Source organism: Thermobia domestica, chromosome 9 (genome assembly GCF_964235325.1).
Source record: "Thermobia domestica chromosome 9, izTheDome1.hap1.1, whole genome shotgun sequence".
NCBI lineage: Eukaryota > Metazoa > Arthropoda > Insecta > Zygentoma > Lepismatidae > Thermobia > Thermobia domestica.
This window is the reverse complement of record NC_137462.1, coordinates 68,927,279-68,952,038: the sequence shown is the minus strand read 5'-3', so window position 1 is coordinate 68,952,038 and position 24,760 is coordinate 68,927,279. Positions and strand designations below refer to the sequence as shown.

The 24,760-nt window shown below is 35.1% G+C and overlaps 1 protein-coding gene across 5 annotated transcripts in view; it reads right to left on the bottom strand.

The window, feature by feature from the left end:
- Positions 1–24,760, bottom strand: part of mip40 (Myb-interacting protein 40) — a 346,121-nt gene that overhangs the window by 8,122 nt on the left and 313,239 nt on the right. For 4 of the 5 annotated variants that reach the window (XM_081771262.1, XM_081771261.1, XM_081771263.1 and 1 more), the window contains 4 exons: positions 20,861–21,008; positions 15,179–15,394; positions 8,691–8,886; positions 3,125–3,273 (listed from right to left, as the gene is read on the bottom strand). In XM_081771262.1, the coding sequence (XP_081627388.1) occupies positions 3,125–3,273; positions 8,691–8,886; positions 15,179–15,394; positions 20,861–21,008 (709 nt within the window). The remainder of the gene's footprint in view (positions 1–3,124; positions 3,274–8,690; positions 8,887–15,178; positions 15,395–20,860; positions 21,009–24,760) is intronic. The other variant, XM_081771266.1, reaches the window with a different exon arrangement.

The following is a 24,760-nucleotide window of genomic DNA, read 5'->3' as shown; positions in this document are numbered from 1 at the left end:
CAGGCCTCATAGCGAGTCACTTTTTTTTAAAACTAAAAGTTACTTTTTTTCAAGTTGGTCACTAAAAGTTACTTTTTTGGGAGATAAAGTGACTTTTTCGTGTGATTTATGTTTTACATTGGCAGTTTTCTAAGAAAAATATAAAAATAAATGGAAAAGGCAGAAACTTGTTACTCATTACTTTTCTGAAAGCTTCAGTACTTGCTGCCACATGTGAAACAGTCAGCTTTATTCTCACTTCAGCTTTTATTCTTTCTAAAGCACAGTGGATGGTGGTTGGATGCTTAAGCTCTCTCATGGTGGAGTTGAGAACCCTTCTGTGTCTATTCTTTCTTCTATCATAATAGTCTTTTAGTTTTCTCTCGTAATAGTTAACGCTCCGCTCAACGTTGTGTGTGGTTCATCATATTCATCTTGTGTTATGCTTCTTGTATGTTCTTTTTAATAGTAGGTGATGAATTTGAATGTTTCATGGCTTTGAGAACTCTCATTGCTAAGTTAAATATAATGTTTGGGTTGAAGAAATTCGGAAATAGGCCAGAACTGATTCCACTTACTCAGAAGCTTCTTACATCTGCTAAGCCTGCTTACCGTAACTGCAAAGCATACTTAGAAAACTTAAGAAAGGAGGAAGCTCAAAAAGAAGAAGAAAAGATGAAACAAAACAACAAAGAGAGAGGTGATGGTGAAATTGATAAAGGAAAAAAGGGTCATGATGTGATTTTGGTCACTTTTTCGTGTGTTTTTGGTCACTTTTAACTATTTACAAGAGACCAGACCACTGTGAGCCCTGTAGTCGGATCAAGACTTCACTTAGAAACTTGTATGTGCCCTACCCAAATATCCATGTTTCAGAATGCTGCGTTATTTTCGCACGAATTTTTATAGAGGTAGTTGGTGAGTTCTTCAAATTATATGCCCGTAGCCAAACTTCCTATATAAGAATTGTTGCGTGAGTACCGCAGGATTCTGAAACATGTGTTTTTGGATAGTGCACATATTAGTTCCCAACTGAAGCCTTGACCCGACTACGTAAATCCCATAATATTGGAGTTATGGACCTTTAAAGTTCATTTTTCCATGTTTCCGGCAGCCTTTAACTCCGAAATGACGGATTTCTGCATCCAGGTTGGTCTATACTTTTTGTCTTATCTTAGTGTCAGGAATCACCGTCCAAACGTTATCAATGTTGTTTTGAAACACCCTGTACATGAATCTATTTATTAGAGCACAGGATCCGGATATGCATTAATACTGGGTAACGATACAGAAAAACTTACTTTCTCCCGTTAGCGGTATCAGTTATAAAATGAAAAACAGGGGTCATTCATTTTTCGTTTTGTCACCTCAGCTACAATACCTTACGCATGGGTCACCACTCGCCTATAAAAAGGATGACAATGTGTGTCTGATGAAGGCAATGATATGTTGCCGAAACTGTAGCATAAATTAATAGGCGTTTACTTTAGTCAAATTTTATTTGTATATAAAATTGCAAGTACAACAAACTTGTATCCATTCAATATGGCAAATAGAGATATGATATTTAGGAATTCTTGAATCTCTTAAAATTTGTCCAGAAACTCCCATTCGTCAGTGTTAAAATATTAATAACAAGAACTGTTTATTTGTTGAAGTTTAGCGTCCCTCTTCAGCACCGAGGCTATACGAGACGTAGACCTGCAGTTTAATATGAACCACCGCAATGTGTTCACCGCAAAAGGCCTCTGCGCTAGCCACTAGACAATGGGGAGGGCAAGAAGATTATGTCTGTACGTGGATAACACTGATAAGAGCAGTTTTCGTTGCGAGTTGAACAAAACGAATCGCCAAAAGTTTTTAAAATGTGAACGGATGATCTACTTTTGTCTTGTCTCGCCTACGCAAAATAGCTGTGACCGCTGTTGACCCCTAACTCCTACTCTACAATCTTGACTCTTTCTTCCTCCAGAAAGAAGAAATATCTGAAGATTTCTTTGAGAAGTCAAATTCCTTCTCCTATATTATTTAAACTGATTGATTCGTTGCATGACTGCATTAAGGTATGGGAGGGAGAACTCAAGAACAAAGAGAACCTGAATTAAAACAGTAAAATTCATTGAATTACATATTCTGCTTCTGGTGCAGCATTTAAAAGGTGTTTGTTTCGTTTTTTCTCTTTTTCCCTGTCCAATTTTTCATTTGTCCTGATCAGTTTTCACAACGTGACTTATTATTACAAATGAAAATAGTATATATTCATTTGAGTACATCAGTGTCTTTTAGGATGTTTACAAAAAATCGTTAAATACTGGAATGTTGTGATACTTTACAATAAATAACTAATATACTATCAACCTCGGAGAAACGTGGGGAAAACAGCAAGAAAGGAAGTCCAAACCAATGCAATGACTGGGATAGACAGAATCAGAAATTATTTGGTAAGTTTAACACTTTATCTTTGATACTTTTACAGTTGTAGTATTAAAGCCAAGCTGATGAATACTTAAAAAAATAAATCCATATTCAATTTCAAATAATTTATAGTTATCTTGACAATTAATTACTTTTGAAACTTCTATATTTTAAAGCAGTATTTTAATGTTTTATTTACGAAAAGTCACATATAAATATATGTGTCACATGTAATTCAAATAAATAATTATAAAGCATCAATAAGTAGAGAGTAGCAGAAACTGAAATCTCACCAAGAGATATAGTCTTAGTCAAGAGGTATAGTCAAACTATACCTATATATATATATATATATATATATATATATATATATATATATATATATATATATATATATATATATATATATATATATATACAACAGCTCCAGTTATAATTATAGTAGGTCTCCGACTGGAAAAATATCTTTTATTTCTATTCTCTACACTCTTTATTTTGCAACTTTCTTTTTCAAGACAGCAGTAGTAATTTAACATTTGAATATAGTACTTAGAATACAGATCTTAGAACATTTTACTAGCATCTTGACAAGTAACAATTTACATTCATAATCAGCATTATTACACCTATTTGATACGGAAATATTTTCTATATTATTCCACTATTGCCACAGACTTAATTAACATACAATTATGATTGAAAAAGTGAAAATCAAAGTAACTGTACTTACTTGTTAAACATACTCTTGAGTATACGCCCACTCTCTGTGTATCTAGCTTCATTTAGATGAGCAGAAGTATGCCAGCGTTTTCGTACTTCTGTCCATCGAGCTAAGTGGCTCTGTAGTAAAGCTTCTTTTGATAACGGTGGTTTCACATCCTGAAATATAACATTTTTTTTTTATTGCTTTCACTTTATATGCAAAGCCTACTGAAAAAGCTCAAATACAAAAATATATATCAAATAGCAGGTATTCAAAATTAGTAAAAAGTAAACATAACTCGAGAATCGTATCCTTTGAGAGTTGTAGGATTATGACAGTGGTTGATAATTTTTGAGGCCTACCACAATCTCTGATGTAATTCTGTAATTGGTATTTTCAAAGAGACTGTAAACAAGGTGTATCAAAAATAACGTTTGGGAAGTGATTCCTGACACCAAGATAAGACAAAAGGTATAAACCAACCTGGGTGCACAAATGCTTCCTTTCGGTGCTATGACCAGCCGAAAATTTGTCGGGAAAATGAAAAAATAGCCATAATTTGAGGAGAAAATGTCGGATCGAAGTCGAGTAAAAGAGAAGATTTATTATTATTACTACACAATTCGATGCGTCATAGGGGCGGAGCAAGGGTAACCCTAAAGAAACTGAACAATTCCTGGGGTATTTTATCAAAAGTTGGCTTAGGAAAATTAACTAGAATTAAATACAATACATCAATTAATAAAAAACGTACTACATTGTTCAAGTTAGAACATTGTTAGAATTCATAGAAAGAAGATATTAATGTTTAATTGATCTAGTTTGTCTCAGTGCATAATAAAGCCTCGGAGGAGGAAATGTTCCTCCGAGAGACATATTCTTTGAGTATATGACTTATCGTTTATGGAAAATACTGAAATGTGTATATTGAGTGGAAGAGTGCAGCTTTAGTAAGTATAATTATTAAAAATGCCTTGTACAAAGGCAACCAAGAAAGTTCTGTCGCTTTTTGTGGAGGTCTGTGTTCAATTGGCCTCACACTGTAAGTTGAATGCGAATGGAGGTAAGGCGAAGTTCAGTTGTTGGTGTGGGTAAATCCAACATACTACCTGGTTGTGGCAGTTCAGTTACACCGTGAACTTGCGTAAGGACAGAGTGAATATGGGGCCTTCACAGAGAGTCATAAGGGCGTGTATGCTGTATGAATTCAAACTGGAGTCAAACGCCGCTGCAGCGGGGCGGAAGATATGCCAGGCCTTTGGTGAGGGTGTCGTGACTACTCGGACAGTGCAGCGGTGGTTCAACATGTTTAAGGACGGTGACGAAACACTCGAAGACGCACCACGTGGCCCAACACATGTACAAAATGAAGATCTTCAGGCAGCAATTGAGGCGAACAGTAACCAGACATTTGAGGAACTTGGACTACAATTCAGTGTGAGTGGAGAAACCATTCGGCAGCACCTCCATCAACTAAGGAAGCACTACAAGTTGGTTCGATGAGTCCCACATGATTTGACTCCGGGGCAGAAGACAACGCGAGCAGACACCTGTGTTTCTTTGCTGTCTCGTCTGAGTAAGGAGCCATTTCTGGACAGGGCGTTGACATGTGATGAGAAGTGGGTCCTGTACGAAGCTCCACGGCGCCGTCATCATTGGTTAGCATCCCATGAACCGATTCCAAAACAGCCGAAACCAGCACTGCACCAGAAGAAGATCCTCCTGTGTGTTTGGTGAACTGCTCGCGACACCGTGCATCAGGAATTGCTACCAGCTGGTCACAACATCAATGCAACTGTGTACTGTCAGCAGTCGAGCTATATTCAAGAAAAACTTCTATATCACAAAGGGGTCCTCCTGTTGCAGGACAACGCTAAGCTCCACGTGGCTAGGGTGACCCTGGACACCATTCTACTTCTTGGACGGGAAACACTATTGCACCCGCCATACTCCCCGGACATTGCAACGTTCGATTATCACCTGTTCCATTCCTTGGAGAATCACCTTAGAGGACGCCAATTCAAATCCCTAGTAGAGGTGCAAAATGCATTTGACACCTTCTTCGGTTCACGGCCCACCAAGTTTTATCGCGATGGAATCCATGGCCTTTTAGAACGTTGGCAGAACGTCGTCGATGCTGATGCGGATTATGTTTGATCTTCCAGGTACGTCTTAGGTGACATACCGAGGTTACCTTTATATTTTACAAACAGTCCACTAGTTTAATTTCTCCCTTATCTTTCTTTCTTTTCTTTAATTCTAGAATATATCCTCAGTGTTTTTACATTCCTGAACTAATTCACTATTGAACTTCCTATCATATATCATTTTAACTAACTTTATTACATATGTTACCTTTGTTTTCCGTCTACTCTTATGAAGCTCCCCTAGTAGAGGTTTTATGACATGTTGCGTTCGCAGTGCTCTTTCAGTTTCCATGCCCTTATACATTTGCGATGCTCTGAATTATGTAAAAGTTAAGAATCAGTGATAATACCAGAGGGAAATAGGAGAACAAGCGAAAACTTATTATGCACCCTCACTGCACCCGCTTCTCGATCGCCTTTCTACACAGCAATATGCTGTTGCATTTAAAAGGCTGTTGTTGACGATTGTATAAGATATTTTTCTTTTGTCATGTAAGCCGCCTTGGCTGACTGCACTAAATCAACTTGTATCTGCTACTTCTTTTCCTTTCTGGAACACCGTCACTTTTTATATTTTGTGTAAGCGTTTAAATATTGTTAAATTTTTAAGATAAAAAATGAAAATTCTCAACTAACACATGTAAACAACAAAACAAACACGATCCGCGCTTAATCCACAATAATATAGCGTATACAATTATTCTCAGGTTATTATTTATTTGGAATTTCTTATAATATAGTCTTTATTACTTCGTATTAACTATTAGGTTCGTAGATGTGGGTGTTTCCTATCATTCAAAAGTCTGTTTTTCAGCAACGAACACTACTGCGAATCTAACCTAATTTCCCACGCCAGAAAGGGAGCAGAGACCTGCTTATTCCTCAGAAAATAAAGTCGTATCGTGGAACATTATTTACACGGATGAAAGAAGTCATTCATTGCAAAGTCGTACTTTCACAATTTCCGAAGACGCCTTACGGTTATTGGCAAACGAAAACTCGTTGGTGAACATTTAAATCATTAGTTTAACATTTCACAAATGAGATGATAATTACTGAGTTAATGATGTAAGAACGAAAGGAAAACGAATAGGAAAGGAAACGGGAGAACCCCGAGAAAACTCGCCTACTCAGCGTTTTTTTTATTTTTTTTTTTATTTTTTATTTTTTTAAATCACAAAACCGATACTGAACACAGGAAGTTTGGTGCCAGAAGTGAACGTGAACCGTCTCTTAACTACGCCACCAAATTTGCGTTTAAGTTAGTATCAAGGCGCGAAAATATTTCAGACCCGACTAACATGCGAAAGATGATCGAGTTTCCTTCATTTAATGGAACATGTAATAATCAACCTGTTTACTTCCCTACTTTCACAACCCAAAAATTTTCGCCGCAAAAACAAGGCATAGAGCAGCAACATATGAACTACTGGAGATTCCATTTACGATTTTTATCTATTTAAATGTATAAAGATAATCTTAAAACTGGAATTGCATATCATGAAACTTCGTTACTTCCACAGTATACTGGAAACAAATGAATTCTTTTCCTTTCTTTTAATTTCACTGAGACTGGCTAAATAAAGAAATCTAGTCTTGTTACGTGTTTCTGAAGAAGGGTGCTAGCAGAAATGTCCCCATGAAGGTCGGAACAGCTTTTGTGCCTCCCCCTCTCGAAAGCTGCATTCCAGTTACAAAATACTTTTAGACATCTTATCCGAAAACAAAACAAAACAAACAAAAAAAAAATCATGTTTTATAAAATTTGAACATTTCGTACAGGATAACAAAAATTTGGTTCAAAGAATGATTAAAGAAAGAGCGAGAGAAAGAAACTTATGAGGCGCAGCATCAGTAATAAATCATTACAAATGTACAACTATTCATGGATTATGCTTAAATACGTACCTACAAATGGATAACAATAAATAAATATTGCATTATAAGCATAAAGTAGGAAGTACACTTTGGTATCTGTAGACGTATCCCATATTTAAGGATCAAGGATCCAAAGAAATTAGTTCGCCTATTCACTGCGCATTGACTCAATGCATACGCTGATGTGCATCTTTAACAGTAATTTTCATAAACGCGTAAGCACTTCCGAAATAGACCTCTTTACAAATTAAAATACATAACAATGAAAACACGAAAGTTCAAATACAAGTAACCGTATTCCAAAAGCCTTTCATTTGCGTGATAAGCTACCTCCACTTAATGCAGGACAGGAAACTCAATAAAATCGAAATTATTGGGGGAAGGGATGGTTGGAATTATGTGTGCGTCGAAAAATGCACACAGAATATAAGTTTATTAGACAGCGTTAGTAGAAAGTACAAATGAGTTTCTAACTTTGAAGTTGCCAAATAAAAAAAAAGTACTCAACACATCTGAAATAGTCTTAAAAATTTTCATTTTTAAATCTTTTTAAAAATCTCATGCTTGGAAGTCCAAATTCCCTGACTGCTAGCAGAATTTTGGGTTTTTCCCTGAATTCCCTGACATTTCGCGGATTTTCAGGTATATCGCTACCTTGACATCAAGTGTCCGATGTGTGCTATTTTCGCCCGACTGTCCACCATGTGGCACCTCTATAAGGACGGGTACCTATATCATAATATTCGGCAGGAATCTTTGTCACATCGAACAGCGAAATAAAGCAGAAGCACATGAAGCTACCTTGAGTAACCATGCAAATTCAATGGTGCAAATGTGATTTCTGACAGCAATAATATATTCCAGGTTGATAATTACCCGATCTATGCCACTGACCCAAGGTTCGTCATCTTCCCTGGCTCGAACAACCCTCAGACCTAAACATCATCGAGCATCTGCATCTTATTTTGGAAAAGCAAATTAGGCGTCGATATCCAGAGTCTCTGTTTCTACTTGAGCTGGGAAATTCCGTTAATAATAAATCTATTTTCACTGAGTAATAAAGATGGCGTAGCAGTGTGTTAGCACACGATGTTGCTATTTCCAGTAATAATCCACTATTTTGACAATTGTTTGAAGTTTCTTCCACTTTTCCGTTAATTAGGTGATTCAGTAGACAATATATATATATATATATATATATATATATATATATATATATATATATATATATATATATATATATATATAGATAGATAGATAGATAGATAGATAGATATAGATATATATATATATATATATATGTATATTATCAATTTAGATAATAAAATAAGGTTCCATAAATCTAACAGTAACCGGAAGAAGGTAAGTTGTTATTATTAAAGAAGATGTCATATCACCCAAGATTAAAACCCAGAGGGAAAATTGGCCTAGAATCCTTAACAATGAACCGCAGCAAACTAGTTATTCACCTACTTAGGATGCTTTTTCATTACTAGGTTACAGTATTTCAATATTTGTGTCTGACTCACATTGACTGGCATGTATCTTATAAAGTTTGTCCTACTTACTAAGTTCAAGTTAAAATCCTGATCATGTGGCAGTGGAGAGGGAATACGGAGATCATGAACATCGTCGTGCTCGTCCACAGGAAGAGGGAGAGGAGATGGAAGCTTGTAGGTGTCTCTCACTTCATTGTCGGCTTCGATCTCGCTATCACCATTCCCCTCCGTTATAGGAGGAGGTTCAGGCGTTGGCGTACGTGATCTACAATACATGTGAATCAGTTAGTTTTCTTGCAAATTACAAAATAAATAAAAATAGTTATTGCTCATAAAATCACTAATCTCATGTGAGATCTACTGTTTCATATCGATTATAATAACCAACAACACTTAAATAGATTAAATATACATAAATATACATAAACTATTCAAACAGAAATACTCATCATTAAGTGAGCTAGCTAAGAGGAGCCAAAAAATACATAAATAATTGAAAGGAATTACAAAAAAAAAAAAAAAAAATTCTTAATTGGTTTAGTCATTGTAAGTGGGTTATCTTCACTCTCCCAACTTTCTTCTTCTTTAGAAACAAGGACATTTGGAAAACGCACTTTATCTCCTCGCACTTCACTACTTCATACTAAACATAATACTTGGTAAGTTGGGAAACTGAATATAAAGAATTGTTAAAGTTGGATAATTTTTAACATTATAACTATAAGATATAATGTGGGATGTCCTAGTAATGACCTAGAGGTTCTGCATAGATTAGCTCTATATCTTCTCATCACGCATTTCTTCACCTTTGGGCAATACGAAATATCATTACCTTGAAAACTTGCTGAAACAATTAATAAGAGGAATTTTCTAGTTTCTGTCTAAGAAATAGTACTACTTTTTCAAAGCTTAACATACGATCTCGTAGATCAACATATGCAATAACACAGAGACATGATTGGATATACATAGGTTGCATAAAAAGTAGTGGCAACAATGCTCTCACGTCAGATGGCTTGTCTCAGCACTACAAGTTCCGTACCTAATAAGGATATGTTAGGCGATAAAGTGTAGCCACTGGTAACGACTGTGTGTTATTCAGTCAAAAGGAAAAGTGTTCTAGAATAGAGTAGAGGAGGAAAGTGGAGGCTCCATAACAATATGTTTCGAAAAAACGAACAATGTACATGGATGAAGATTGAAATAGCTCGTGGGCACAGTGCACAACAACGTTTTCGGGAACTTCGTGACGATCTTTTCGCCAAACGGATGACAACATTTCGCGACAAGAACTACAACATAAGAGAAACCATCATTCATGTCATATCGCGGTCCTTGTGCGATATCAACGAAGATTGACACCCTGAGGTGTGCGACGCCTTTCCCACGTGTGGCAGATGATACAGATGGGAGGCGATCACATTGAAGAAATGTGACAGGTATTCTTTTGGGTATAACGCCAGGTAGGAATTATAACATTTTTTTTTATCTAGCCCTTGTAATTATGTATGTGTAAGAGAGGCAGTTTTATATATAGCTCTTATATAAGGAAAAAGGATTTAACCTTTAAAAAAACCCACATGTAATATGAATCGAAAACAGTTCAATCTGTTAAACTTCATGAGTTGGTTTCCAGTCTCTTATTGGTGTGTTTAATATTTAATAGATGAAATTGAAAACAGAATAAAATTTAAAATATATAGAGAAATGTTTACAGCTACTTAGTTACTTTTTCTAAAGTGAATTTTACATGATGTACATATACAAAAAGCATTATTATCTACCAGATACATATAAGCAATATTGATCTCTACTATATATTTCGAAATTTGATATACCTTGTCCTTATTCATCCACGTCTCTGTCATGTTGGACCTCTACATTTGTATTATTTCTGAATCAAATTCCCACTGAGCAGGATATTACAGGACACCTGCCAGATTTTGAAGAGTTTTAGATATTGAGGCTACCTCTACATAGTGTTGATAGAATTCTTACCGTAAGCATTACATGAAAATTTATTGGCAACACCTTTTCTTTCAAGGGAAACCTTGCTGAGGTGTTGAACAGACTCTATAAGACTTCCGTTTCGAATACTTTTTCTACAATGAAGAAAAATGAATTTATTTGTTATAAATTCTAAGATATACAAGTTGAGGTTACATTTAACTGATAAGTAGCAGTTAATTTTAATGGTTTTAATTACAAAGTTACAGTTGCATTGTGGATTTATTGCGATAACAGTTGCTTTTCTGTTCAGATTTAGTGAAGATCGTGTGTCTGTAACAAAAAGTAAAAAGGAATAATATGAAATAGTTTATGATTTGGGATGTGTAGATGTACATAGTAGTTTAGGAATATAATGAGGAGTAAACAGAAGATGGAATGAAATGAGTGAACTACGGCAGTTATGCCAAAACGGAATGAAATGAAATCTTTAAGTTTTACGTTATGCTGGTGAGGCTAAAGAAGACGTGATGATGAGAAATGAAGGAAATGGTGGAATGAAGAAAGTGGGAGGAAACAGGAGAACCCCGAAAAAAACCACACACGGTGTATGACCACCACAAAGTTCACTTGGCGCGAGCTGGGATCGAACCAAGGACCCCATGCACCAGAGGTGAGTTGTGGCCAAAGGAAATACCAAAAACTGGTAGCCAAAATGTAATTTATATTGCAAAAATGAATATTCATTGTATTTTTGTAATAAATTTATCTAAAGTTCATATGAAATGCATAAAAAAATAAAATAAAATAAAGTAACTCTATGGACTACGGAACAAGAAGGTCCAATGTTGAATTCACAAAAGCTCTCTTCTGACTTCTGGCAACTGGATCCAGTTTCTACTTTTTATTCCTATTTCTGGGAGATCCATCCTAATATTGTCCTCCCATCTGTGCCTACGTCTTCCTTTTTATCACTGGGTTTCCAGTTGAAATTTTGAAAGCGTTCCTAATTCTGGTTATATGACCTGCTTACTTGACCCTCCTGCACTTGATGACCTTAAGAATGTTAGGTAAATGGTATAAATTATTAAGTTCCTCGTTATGAAATTTCCATCTTTCCCCATTTCCATTCCTCTTGAGTCCGGATATTCGCCTCAGTATTTTATTTTCAAATACTTTCAGTCTGCGTTCTTCCTTCAGAGTAAGGGACCATGTTTCGCAACCATACAGCACAACAGGTATAAATTATCGTTTTATATATTAAGTTTCAAATCTTTCCACAACATTCGCGAAGACTGAATAATGACACGAGTTCTATGTTTTCAATCGACATTTAATTTCTTCATGGACATGGTTTTGGTCTGTTAATGTTGGAAATAGATATTTGAAAAGCAAATAAGGATTTCCATGCATTTAGTTTTCTCTGCATTTACTTCTAAACCCTTATTCCTGCTGATTTAATAAAACCTCTGCATTTTTTTCTATTGTCTTCATATCATCTCCTATCAGACTGACGTCATCAGCAAAAGCTATAACCTGGTGGCACTCAGCTCTATTTTCTGTTTGCTATCTTTAATTTTCCTTGTGGCGTATTCCATAACAAAATTGAATAATAACGGCCACATTGAATTTCCTTGTTTCAGACCACTCTCGACCCAAAAGCTCATGAACATTACCCTACTCAAAACTCTGCTCTACGTTTCGTTTTAATTTATCTTAATTAATCTAAATAGCTTTTATAAGTATACCATATTTGGTAAGAATACTGTACAATGTTCCCTCCTAACTGAGTCGTTAGCCTTTCTGAAATCCATAAGTAATTGATGTACCGACGTATTAATGTACACTCATGTTCAAAATGATTGTCGCATATCTATAACTGTCTTCTTGTAAAAATATAATTTGATAATGATTTTGCAGGGTACTTTTAATACTGATACTATGTGTATAATCGGGAAATATATATTTGTGGTAAATTTCATAGGAAAAGAATTATAAATACGAAAATTAGAATGAGTAAAACAAAATGTTGCTAAATAGACAAAAAAGTTTTATTTTCGTTTTACTGTTCTTATTTACTGCTCTTTTGACATGAAATTTGCCACTTACATGTCTTTGCCGATTATACACATACTAACATTATAAGAAATACCGAGCAAATTCGTTATCAAATTATATTCCTATAAAAACATATCTATAGACATGCGACAATAATTTTGGACATGAGTTTACATTAAGGATTGTAAACTGCACTAATTAATAAGTATGATTTTGAAAGCATCAATAACCAGAGCACATCGAAATGCAGAAAGAGAAAAAGAAAATTACAATTACAAACCATAGAAATATTACTATCATAACAGCAGAGAAAATATGCTAATGAATACCGTGACCAAAAATTAAGTTTAAAAAAAAGTAGTAGTCAGTCCATACTAGGAAAATTTTGCCTTGGCACTTGATAGAACAATTATGCCACACAATACATTCATTTCTGATCGTACAATATTATAAACATTTGCTTTAGGTTGCCCATACACAAACTTATGTCGTCATATCCGGTTAGGTTATCTAAGGCCTGGAAATGATCGTTCAACATTTACCGTTGTGCTAGAATCATATTTAAAGCATGTAAAAGCATGTATCATATTTAAAACTTGAAATTCATAATAGTTGGTGAGTGGTTGGTGAACAATGATCCTTTCCTCCAATGAAAAGCATTAAATTCCATATCTCATAGGTAAACTGTAATGCACGATAACAGCAAGCAGTGTAATTTCTCTTTCCGGTAAAAAAAAAAAAAAAAAAAAAAAAAAAAAAAAAAAAAAAAAAAAAAAAAAAAACTTAAGAAACTATGAAGTGACAAAGATGTTTAATGATCAAAATAAACGGCATTTATTCAAAATTTCTTGTAAAAATGAGACAATGCTGCCACAGCCACCGGTCTTCACTTATGAGTTAAGACAATGAGGTTATTTCTTGTTATGTATGATGAAATAATACTTGTATTTCTTCACAGAAACTTGATACTTGAGCAATTGTGGGCACCTTTTCCTTCGCAGCTCGATTTTTCGGATTAATAACGTCCCACCCCCAGCCATACGTATAAGGCACACAAATCAATTTAAGTTTAAAACATTACCACTGACAACTGTTGTCCTATCAGATTGACATCAACAGAAGACGAAGCAAAATTTGTTAAGAGCATAATACAAGGCCTCATTTCTTTGCGCACATAGTTACTGATGGAAGCCATTAAAGGCGGCAATAACTTCCGGTTCGGGTTTGTACCTGATCATGACAGTAAACATACTGATACACGAAATGTGAACAGCACTTAATTATTCACTCTGGTTCAAAAGTTATTGGAGAGCAGTCATAGCATCAAGTTTTATTCGGAGTAGAAGTTCAACGGAGTTTCTGCCATTAATGTACTTCGAAGTGTCTCGATAATTTTATTATTACTACTACGATTAAGTATTTGGATTTTTTTTTTTATTACATCTTTATTTATTAACACTTTCGTTAAATAAAGTGTATCTATAGTAATAAATATATGACTAGAACGTGTTTTGTTTTGTCTACATTGATTTCCAGTCCAATTTTTTCATATCCTATTAACAATATAATTTTTTTTTTCCGCTGACCTTTTATCATCTTATAGCATATCAACACTATCAGCCTATACAGGAAACTAGTTATGACAGAGAAGACATCTTCGTATTTCACTAATAGGAAGTTAGAAAGCTTAAATCCCGTTCTAATGATAAAATAAAAAGATGCGAAAAACTTTACAGTACCAATGTTTTTATTCTAGAGAAAATATTTTTGGAAGCTGCCACTGTTTTCACTCTCAGTTGCTCCAAGTAGAAAAACTATGAATACACTAAATCACATATTTATGGTTCCTTATTTATAGGAATAATATTAAAAAAACGTAAATTATAATATGCTTGCCATCATTCAATATTATCACTCACTTGTACTGTAAAAATCTCATAAGAACTAAATAACCCAAACATTATCCGACCGTTATACTACTATGTATAACCCATGTAGATTTCACCATTTTACAGCCTTATGATCAACTGGTCCCTATCACGCCCCTGGGTTTATATATTAGGTGAATTAATAAGTAAATTCAAATTTGATGAACTTTCAATTTTTGAATAAGACTCTTCATAATAAGTATCAATTCTTGTCACGATTGCCTTCATTCAAATTTAGCCTTTTTTTTTGGGGGGGGGGGGATCAAAATATCCAATATATTTCGATCAAAAATTTTCCTAAAGGCCTTATATCTGGAGAACAACACACACTGTAGCCAAATCCAAACTATCAGTTAACTCAGTATGATGTGCTTATTCCGTAGAAAATACAGAAACTATATTTAGGGGCCGTTCAAAAATTTTGTAGCCCCTGATCCAAAAACTATTTATTGGGCAAGATCGCAATCTTTTGATCCATTTTTGGTTTTCCTTTCAAGATGATCTCTATTACCTGATTAATGGGACCGATATTTGAAAGCACTGATAGCTTTCACTGGTAACTCAAATTTAATTAATCTAATACTTAATTGAAGTTTGTTATAATGAATATAAGTATACATGTACCTTGGGGCCAGGTTAGTGTTTCTCGGTTGATTGGCCATCCATGCTCTGCATATTGGGTATAAGGGCGTGTTTTCATTGAACTGTGCGAGATCAACACTCCGATCATATAGCTTCATTACATATGTATGATGATAAGCTGGATCTTTCACAGGATCCCTTCGACGACGCTTCCTTGGTGGTCGGATACTTTTCCTCTGTGCAGATGGATTTACCTCACTGAAACAAACACGAATAAACACATAAACATATATATATATATATATATATATATATATATATGTTTATGTTTAATAAATCCATAAATCCAGAACAAAATTTTCCGCTAACCATATTTCTTCTTGAGCAAGATTCGCTGTATTTATATATCGCAGATACATTAAAATCAATACGATTTTCCAAAATTGACAGCCAAGTTTTATAAATAACTTGCACTTACAATATATCTTATGTGTATATTTTTAATAAATTTCACTTTATTTTAATTTTTATGTTAATAATTTCAAATTTTTATATATTTTATTTACACATTTATTTAAAACATCGAAGCTAAGCTGTCCTAAAAATGAACTTTTTAAAAAAAGTCCACTTGTCATGTAAGAAAGAATGGCTTGTCCAACCAAATAGACAAACATAAATACAACTTTTGTCTAATAGGGAGGACACACTCCATTCACAGTTCTTTACAACTTTCTGTTTTTTTAAAATTTATTTTTATTTTTATATATTTATTTATTTACTTTGATTTAACGTATTACAATTATGCACCGAGTCTAAGAGACACGATGATGATGATGATGATGATGATGATGATGATGATAAAGAAAATAGTGGAATAAAGAAAGTGAAACGAAATGGAAGAATCCTGACAAAACCCACGTACACAATGTTTGTCCATCACAAAGCCCACTTGGGGTAAGCGTGGGTTTTCTTGAGGGTACCGTTTCCTTAAATGAAAACAAAGAAATATATAAAATATCGCCTTTATCCAACCGTCGTACAAATAAATAATTGAGTCTAAAATAAATTTAACTCACTATATATAATCGTATAATTCAGGTAAGTATTTTTAATTGTGACTTTCTTATAGACAGGTTTATTAAATTTAATTTTAAAACTAAAGAGACATTACTAAAATGATGACAGAGTTCTATACCTTTTAAGTAACAGAAACTGGCTTTTATTCCATAACTACTTCTAGGATTAAGTGCAATAATAATACCAAAAAAAAACTTGATTACCGTACATATTTCTTATCATTGTCTTTTGACGATAGCGATCGCTTTACGGTATATTAAATCAAACTAAAAAAACCGTAACTGTATGTTGAGTGACGGATAGTTCTTTTATAAATTTTTACCCAGCTAGCTAAGTAATGTCTTTATCAATTTTTATATTTATAATACCAAATTTAAAAGAGTAGAAAGAAAAAGTCAGCTTGTTCCCATCTGATTAAAGTCCGTTTGATCTAGCCGAAATTCGCTGAATCCTCGAAAAAAAAACTATTTAATTCCGTGAGCTGGTGATCCAAATAACTTTAAAAAAATAAACAAATAAAACAAAATATAATATAATATAACAAAATATAATACAGTAGAATGTCATTTATCCACATGGCAATTATACGTAACGTCAGTTATTCGCACACTGAAAAGAAACAAGTACTATGTATCCATATAAATTTGATTCACTTTTGAAGAAATTTAAGCAATTTTTTCAATGGTAATTTGGACCAAGGCGTGTTTTAATTTTTTTTATGGATCCGCAATCCTACAAAAAGAAAGTTCAGTAATGGACTCCGCAAATATTAAGCTAAAGGTGTGGGAACACCTGACCATCATCTTTGAATACGTCAACCTAGCATTCTTATCAGAAACTAGTAATACAGTTCTGAGAAGATTTTTTTGTATTTTCTTTGTGTGTGAATAATTGAGAGCTTATGTTCTTTACATAAAGTACAGTCAGTGGTGTATTTAGGATTTTGTTTCGGGGGCTGTGTACAGCACGGGGAAGCAGGGGGAAGGGGGGCAATTTCCATTTGAGTTTAAGAATTAAATATATTTTAATCGATTGTCTACTAATATACTAGGAAAAAACGTGAAACTCGTATGTCGGTGGAGGATCTTACCCCCCCCCCCCTTCCTCCAGGCAATTTTGAAATGACGCTCCTGCAAACACATGTTGAATATTTGTAATGTTATTTCAACTTAACTGATTTCATTTTAGAAAAAAATGGACATATTCATTTTTATCTGTGTACGTTTTCACCTGAAAGAAAATGTTGAGAGAGGTTGAAACTGAAATATATTGATTACAGTGTTAATGGCAAGAATTGCAGACTGGTGAATCTTATGTGATATGATACACACAAAAATTTAGCAGTGAATCTAACCTTTTATTCTATACATAGAAGAAAAAGGAAGCATCCTCTTGGCATTCTAATTTCCTGGGCTCTTATTCCCCCCTCTTGATTTTCTTTAATTCAAACATTTACCTTTCTTTATAATTAAAAGGTGTAAATACTCCTTTGTTATAATAACTAAAGTCCCGTCATGTTGATATCCCAGGGCTGAAAACTGTACGGGTTTAACAACTAGATACATGTGTAAGGGTTGCTAATCAAAATGTACGGGTGAACTAAAAATTTTAAACTAGTTTTGATGCTTTCTTCGTTAAGGCATAGTCGTACTTAAAGGAGTGGTATGATTACGAAAATTCCGTATACAAATATTGTGAATGACTGAATTTGGAGAAACCTCTCAATTGGTCTGATGTCACTGATATTTTGAATAATGTTAACGTAAAAATTAAAAAGCTGTATTCAGAATTCACTACTTAAAAAAAAGTGCAAAGCGAAATTGATCAGCCTTCTTCTGTTAATTATAAATGGTTAAAAGTTTTTCAAGCTATACCTGACTTCTTCAGAGATATTTAATTTAGTTATATTTGTATTATCAATACCTGCAAGCAGTGCATTTTGTGATAGAATGTTTAGTATGATGGTAAATGCTTGGACTGATGCAAGAAACTGTGTGTCTGAAAATTTACTGAAATCTGAACTAATGGTAAAAATTAACTTTCACATGATTTGCAAAGAATTTTGCTCTTACGTAAAAATGAATGCTGCTGTATTGAAAAGTGCTAAAAATGAAAACAAGTGTAAGTTTCAGCTTGTTCAGAAATAAATGCTAATTACGGTTTCAAATCAATGTTATTTTGTTTCTTTAACGAATATTGCTAAACATATGTTTTTTTTTTAAAAAATCATGGATGTATTTAACTAAAATACGGTTCTAATTTAACGAAATTGGATTTGGAGGACTCAAACTGTGACTGTACGGGTGTGCAGGTTTGAAAAGTTGGCAGCCCTGTGATATCCGTGCAAGTTGGTGTGGAACACCAGTTTCACTTACTGTATCAGCTCGTGTTAGTTTTGGTGTTACTGACGACGGCCGATCTGAATCATAACTAACAACGGTTGAAAGTATGATAGGAGAAACGAAAGAAAGAACTAAGAAAAAGAAACAGAAGAGTAGAATGGACGAAAGAAAGAAAGAAAAAAAACGCAGTTCTTATATGGAATGAAATTTGACAAATACAGTATTATTTCTGAACAAAGAGCATAAGAAAATAGAAAGTCAATGAATTTTTTTAGAAATGGTAAGAAGGACTATTGTTGTACGTGGAATGAGAAAAACTAACAAATTTAATTCGCATGGGGGGGGGGGTGTTTGAGCCCGATAGACCCCTCATAAATGTGCCACTGAGTACAATAGGCCTATATATTAAGAAAAAAATAAACTTGTATTATACATGTTTTTCTTTGTTAAGTTAAATAAACGCATGTTTATTTATCCATATAAATCATTATCCGCACAACCTTCGGTCCCACTTATGAGGATAAATGACGCTTTACTGTATATTAAAAATCTACTTAAGGATTCAATAAATTCTCGATCTTCAAATCAGGGAGGCCTCTCAGTTCATAACTATATAACTACACAAACTACTGATATAGTATACACTTCTTAAGAACTGCAAGGAAACAAACAGATATTGGTTCATAATTTTGGTAAATATGATCTATCATAAAATTATTTATTTATTCTATATTTCCAGGTTTACATTCACTGAGTTCATCATTTAATTGAACGTTATTTTATTGAATATTTGATGAATCTTTATAAAATAATAAAATAGGTTACATTTGCTAATGCATTTTATGCAACATAATAGAACTTCCTCGTGGCAATATGGTTTGCGTACGAGCCTTTGGCATTGAAGACCCGCGTTTGATTCCCAGTCGGAGGTTATGTGGTTCGGATTTCACATTAGGTACACGTTTCATAAGCCCCAGTGCTAAGCGGGACGCTGAACTACAAATCAACCAAACAACATAAGAGAAATACAGTAACAAGCAAGAAGTTCAGAAATGTTATATGCTAAGTTTCACGCAACAGAAATACGAGGCGCGTTCAGAAAGTAATCTCCGATTGGTCACTGTGCCTGATGTAGTAGGGGAAGCGCTACCACCTTTGCACAAACGTGAGCAGCGGTAGATCAGTTTGCATCCGGCCGTAGTAGAGTGAAAGTTGTTTGATCACTAGTTTCATTTTTGTAGTGTCTCAAAATGTGTACTGCAATAGAAAACCCCGCCAAGTGCGAGGTGCGAGCTGTTATACGTTTTCTTACGGCAAAGTAATATTCGGCAGCAGTTATTCATCGGGAACTTTTTGCTGCGTATGGACCAAGTGTGATGAGTGAAGGAGCTGTCTGTGAATGGATTCGTTCATTTAAAAGTAGAGGAACAAACATTCATGACGAAGAGAGGAGTAGCAGGCCATCAGTGGTCATTGATGAACTCTTCAGAAAATTGATGGAAAAGTTCTTCAAAATCGACGTATTCATAATCTCGAAGCTTTCCTATGAATTTCCACAAATTTCCAGGACTGTGTTATATGACGTAGTGACACAGAAGTTAGGCTACAGGAAGTATTGTGGCTCAAGGCACAGGTGGGGGACTTTTATGCTGATGAAATTTCTGAGCTAGTGCAGAGATATGATAAGTGCTTGAAAGTTTATGGAAACTATGATGAAAAATAGAGCAAACAAGAGTTTTCAGATGTATATAATAAATGTTTCTTATTTACTTTAGTGTTTATTTTTTTTTTTTTTTACCCAATCGAAGGTTACTTTCCGAACGGCCCTCGTATAAAAATCACTTGAATATTTAAATTTTATCGTAGGTGTGGAATACGTGGACATAGCTGAATGGTGTCGTTCTCACCTGTCAATCAACCGCTCCGTGTTCACATTTTCACTAAGTGTATGATTTTTAACTTCGTCAAAAGAAAATATACAAACTAATATTAGACTTTCAGATCTGATTTCATACTTTGAGAGTTTTTTTTTGTTCCCAAAGATAATTAGGTAAGGTAAGAAGTGTGATCAAGACTAAAATTAAAGAAAGCGAAATTCCATATGTTCTGAAATTATGTTCTTTTCTTCACTTCTCAGGACTACTATTCGCTCAAAATCCGACTTTTCTTTTCTCATTCTTACAATGTAATTACTTTAAACTAGTTTAAAGTACTAGAAGCTTCAGATATTAATTCTGACAATTTTGTGTTTTGACAATGTTAATTCTTTTATTCAGAACAACATCGGTATCTTAGAAAAACTTACTTTGTCTTTTTAGTAGTAATCTGTCTAGAGAATGCGTCGGATGATGATGCGTCATCTTGGCTTTCATCTGTGGAATCATCACTTTGTTCCATAAGGAACTGAAGCACTCCTTTCAACCTACCCCGAGCGCTGTGGACATCACCACTACCTGAAGTAAGAAACAACAGAGAATGTAAATATGCCTTTCGCCAACAATTATAGCATTTAAAATTTTTTTCTCCTTTAAATATCCCATCATTGAGACAAATTCTCAACCTTTATTTTTACTTCTGTTATATACGAGGGTGGATCAAAAACTAAGGTTACAAGGCAGATATTTCTGGAGTTTCATCTGTTATCGAGGAATGAGGAATGTGTGGTAATTTAAATACATGTAGTTGGCAACTGTGTAGGGTTTCAGCCAGCCGACGCACAGTGGTCGGAAACTGGGAAAAAGCGGTCAAAAATCGATTTTGTCAACTTCGCCGCCTATGAAATCGGTATAGATATTTGGCTATAAGCATCTCTCCTGCTTCCAAACCCAGAGTTTCAGGACATATGAATATTTTCTGTGTCCATAAAATACATGTAAACATGAACAAATAAAAATGCCGACAAATCAGTAAAAAAATGAACCAAACAATATGATATGTTTTATCCATTTATATCGTTTCCGAGGTCGATGAGAGCGGTGGACATTGGACTCAAATACTGTGTTTAGTGAAAAGTTTTATTTATTATCCATTATCATATCATTTATATGATGACTTTGTTAGTGTTACCAAAAGTTACATATACGCTGATGTTATTAGCTCTGCAGTCTAAGCTTATCCTTGCTTATCTGCAAAATAAGGCTTATTGAGTTGACCATGAGTAGTACAAAGGTTGAGCATTGGAAATAGCTGTACCCAAATGCACCTGAAGGACTTAGTCCCATCTAACTGGAAATGTGTGATGAATAATGTTGTTATGATCACAGTTGAGATCCGTTATCTGAGCCTTACAAAGGGAAAAGGCATATTTATTGTCTTGTACGTAATTTGTATTGCCCTTCGTCCCTGAATCAAAGTAGTAGTGAACTCGTACATATTGCAGTGATAAACTATCAGTCATGTGAAGCTTCCGTAAATTACACGTCAGTGGAGTAGTATATAAGAAGATTCTATGTTGAATCTTTTAATTTCACCGAAACAACATAATCCTGAACTAAATTACATTTCAGTAAGTATTAGTGTTTCTTCGAAGATGGTGCGGGTGAAAAACTGCGAACTTTAATTTTGTATCCTAACGCCAAACGCTCATTTGTTTTACACCATCTTTTTATTAGTTGCACATACAATTAGAGGGAGAGCACATTGAACCTGTAACCGCATTCTTGGATTGGATATGGATCTTCTGTCATAACTTCGTACTGACTAGCGATGTCCAATTCACTTAAGGCGTCAACATGTTATGTTTTCAATTTATAAACTGTATGTATGATATGATTCACGATGGTGGATTTCAAGATGGTGACTTTCATTGTTCTATGTCCTCCCCAATTGTTCCTCACCTTTATTACTCCCCTACATTGTTCCTTTGGTTCTATTTTGCAGTATTTGGCATTTATGCGAGGGGTTTCCACACTTTTGGACCAGCCTGTATATATATATATAACTGCACGTATTGTAGCAGGGATTCTTCGAATCACTTTCTCAGTAGTTGCAATCGATTTAGAATGGACAATTACGTATAGAACAATAGACAGACGTCCGTCAACTTCCATTATTTTGGAATAAACTATTTTTGTCCGCTTTTTTCAAGTTTCCGACCACTGTGCGCCGCCTACGGCGTTAGTTGTTCGGTTTAGACGAGAAGGTGAAATATTTCGTGACAATATGGCTGAACATAAAGGACAGGATTTTTACCAGGAGGAAATCTTGAAACTATCCCACGATGCGAAAAGTGCCTCAACCGATATGGAGACTACGTCGAAAAATAACCTAATGTATGTATTATCTGTTGGCTGTATTGCTTGTATGAAATAATATACACATATTTCACTGCAGGCTTTGTAACCTTACTTTCTCATCACCCCTCGTATATACTGTATACACAGGATGTTAAGCCATACCGACAAACCCAAAGAAGTAATTCCTGGCATCAAAATAAGAAAAAAAGGAGTTCATATGGACTTTACATGTATATTTACTATATAGCTGTAAGAAACAGAAAAGAAATAGGTGGGCTTCACCTTGTAACGGAAAACATAAAAAAGCAAGCTCAAAACTTACAGAAGTGAATACCCCTTCGTGGCGCGAGCTTTCTGCAAACGTACTCCACAGTTCAATTCCCTGTGGGAGTACTTGCTTCGAATAAAATGCTGTTCATGGATCGGAACCTCACGTTTAACAATAGATCCCGTCTGAGCTGCGCGTAGTCCTGGGTTTAATTACCAGTAGAGAGCACAAAAAGTACCTTTACGTGGTGTGACTGTTAAGTTTTACGACAGGTGGTGCCACTGCTCAAGAGTAGAGATATTTGCCCGTTAGCGTGGAAGTGGTGGCTTGGTGTGAGCTTGATACATACTGCAAGAATCACTGCGATATCTTTGTTCAGTACAGCATAGCAACCTGTTGAGTGTTGGCGTGTACGTGTGTGTCCTGGCGGATTATTAATTGCGCAAAATGGATGAAAAACTGGAACAAAGCGTTTGTGTCAAATTTTGTTTTAAAGGCGAGAAATCTACTTCGGAGATTTATGAACTCTTAAAATCAGCTTTTGGAGATAAATGTCTCAGCCGTTCAAACGTGTTCATCTGGTTTAACAGACTCAAAGATGGCTGCGACTCAGTCGAAGATGAGTCCCAGTCCGGCCGGCTTTCCACATCAAAAACCAAAGAAAACATTGTGAAAGTTCGCGATTTAGTGCACTCGGACTGTGGATTTACAATTAGAGAGATGGATGACGACTTGAATTTAATATGATCTTGAAGCTTTGCTGGCGTCTACTATTAATCCAATGTTCTCGGGATTGCTGCCAGAGTGAGTGTTGCTGTGCTGAGCTTTCGTTACCATACAGCGGCAACATCTTCAGAGCTATGTAAGTGTAATAAAGCTCTGAAGCTCACAGCGGACATAGCTCTGAAGATGTTGCCGCTGTATGGTAACGAAAGCTCAGCACAGCAACACTCACTCTGGTAGCAATCCCGAGAACATTGGATTGACTTGAATTTAAGTTTCTACGCGGTTCAGTTAATCTTAACTGACGATTTGAACGCGAAATTCATTTTGAAATTGTTGTCTGACGAGCATAAACAATACCGACTTCAAGTGTCCCAAGACCTGCTTATCGGGCCGAAACGGACCCAGCAGTGTTAAATAGGGTAATTAACAGGTGATGAAACATGGGTTTATGGGTATGACCCAAAAACAAAGAGCAATCTTCTCAGTGGAAGAGTCCAGATTCACTACGGCCGAAGAAAACGCGATAAAGTCGGTCAAATGTGAAGACAATGTTGTAGTTTTTTCTTCTTTTTCGATTCTATGGGCATCGTGCATCATGAATTTGCCCCTACGGGGCAGTCAATCAGAAATACTACAAAAGAGTCCTTCAGCGTTAAACCTCTCTGTTTTCAGATGCTGAATATTCTCTTTATTCAATGATAATCTCTCTCTCTCTTATTATCGCTGCTACCAGGTAGTGATCAGTGTCACAGTCAGATCCTCTGAACGAGCGAACATCAATTATGCTAGACTGTGTTCTACCTACTAAAATCTGGCGAGGTCCATGTGTATTTATGAACGTCGTGATGTGGGAATTTTATAATCTTCACGATAAGGTTTTTGGATGTTCCAAAGTTCAAGAAACTAACCCCGTTGTCGTTACTTTCCTTATGCAGACTTTCTTTCTCTGTAACCGGTTTGAAAACATCCTGTCGCC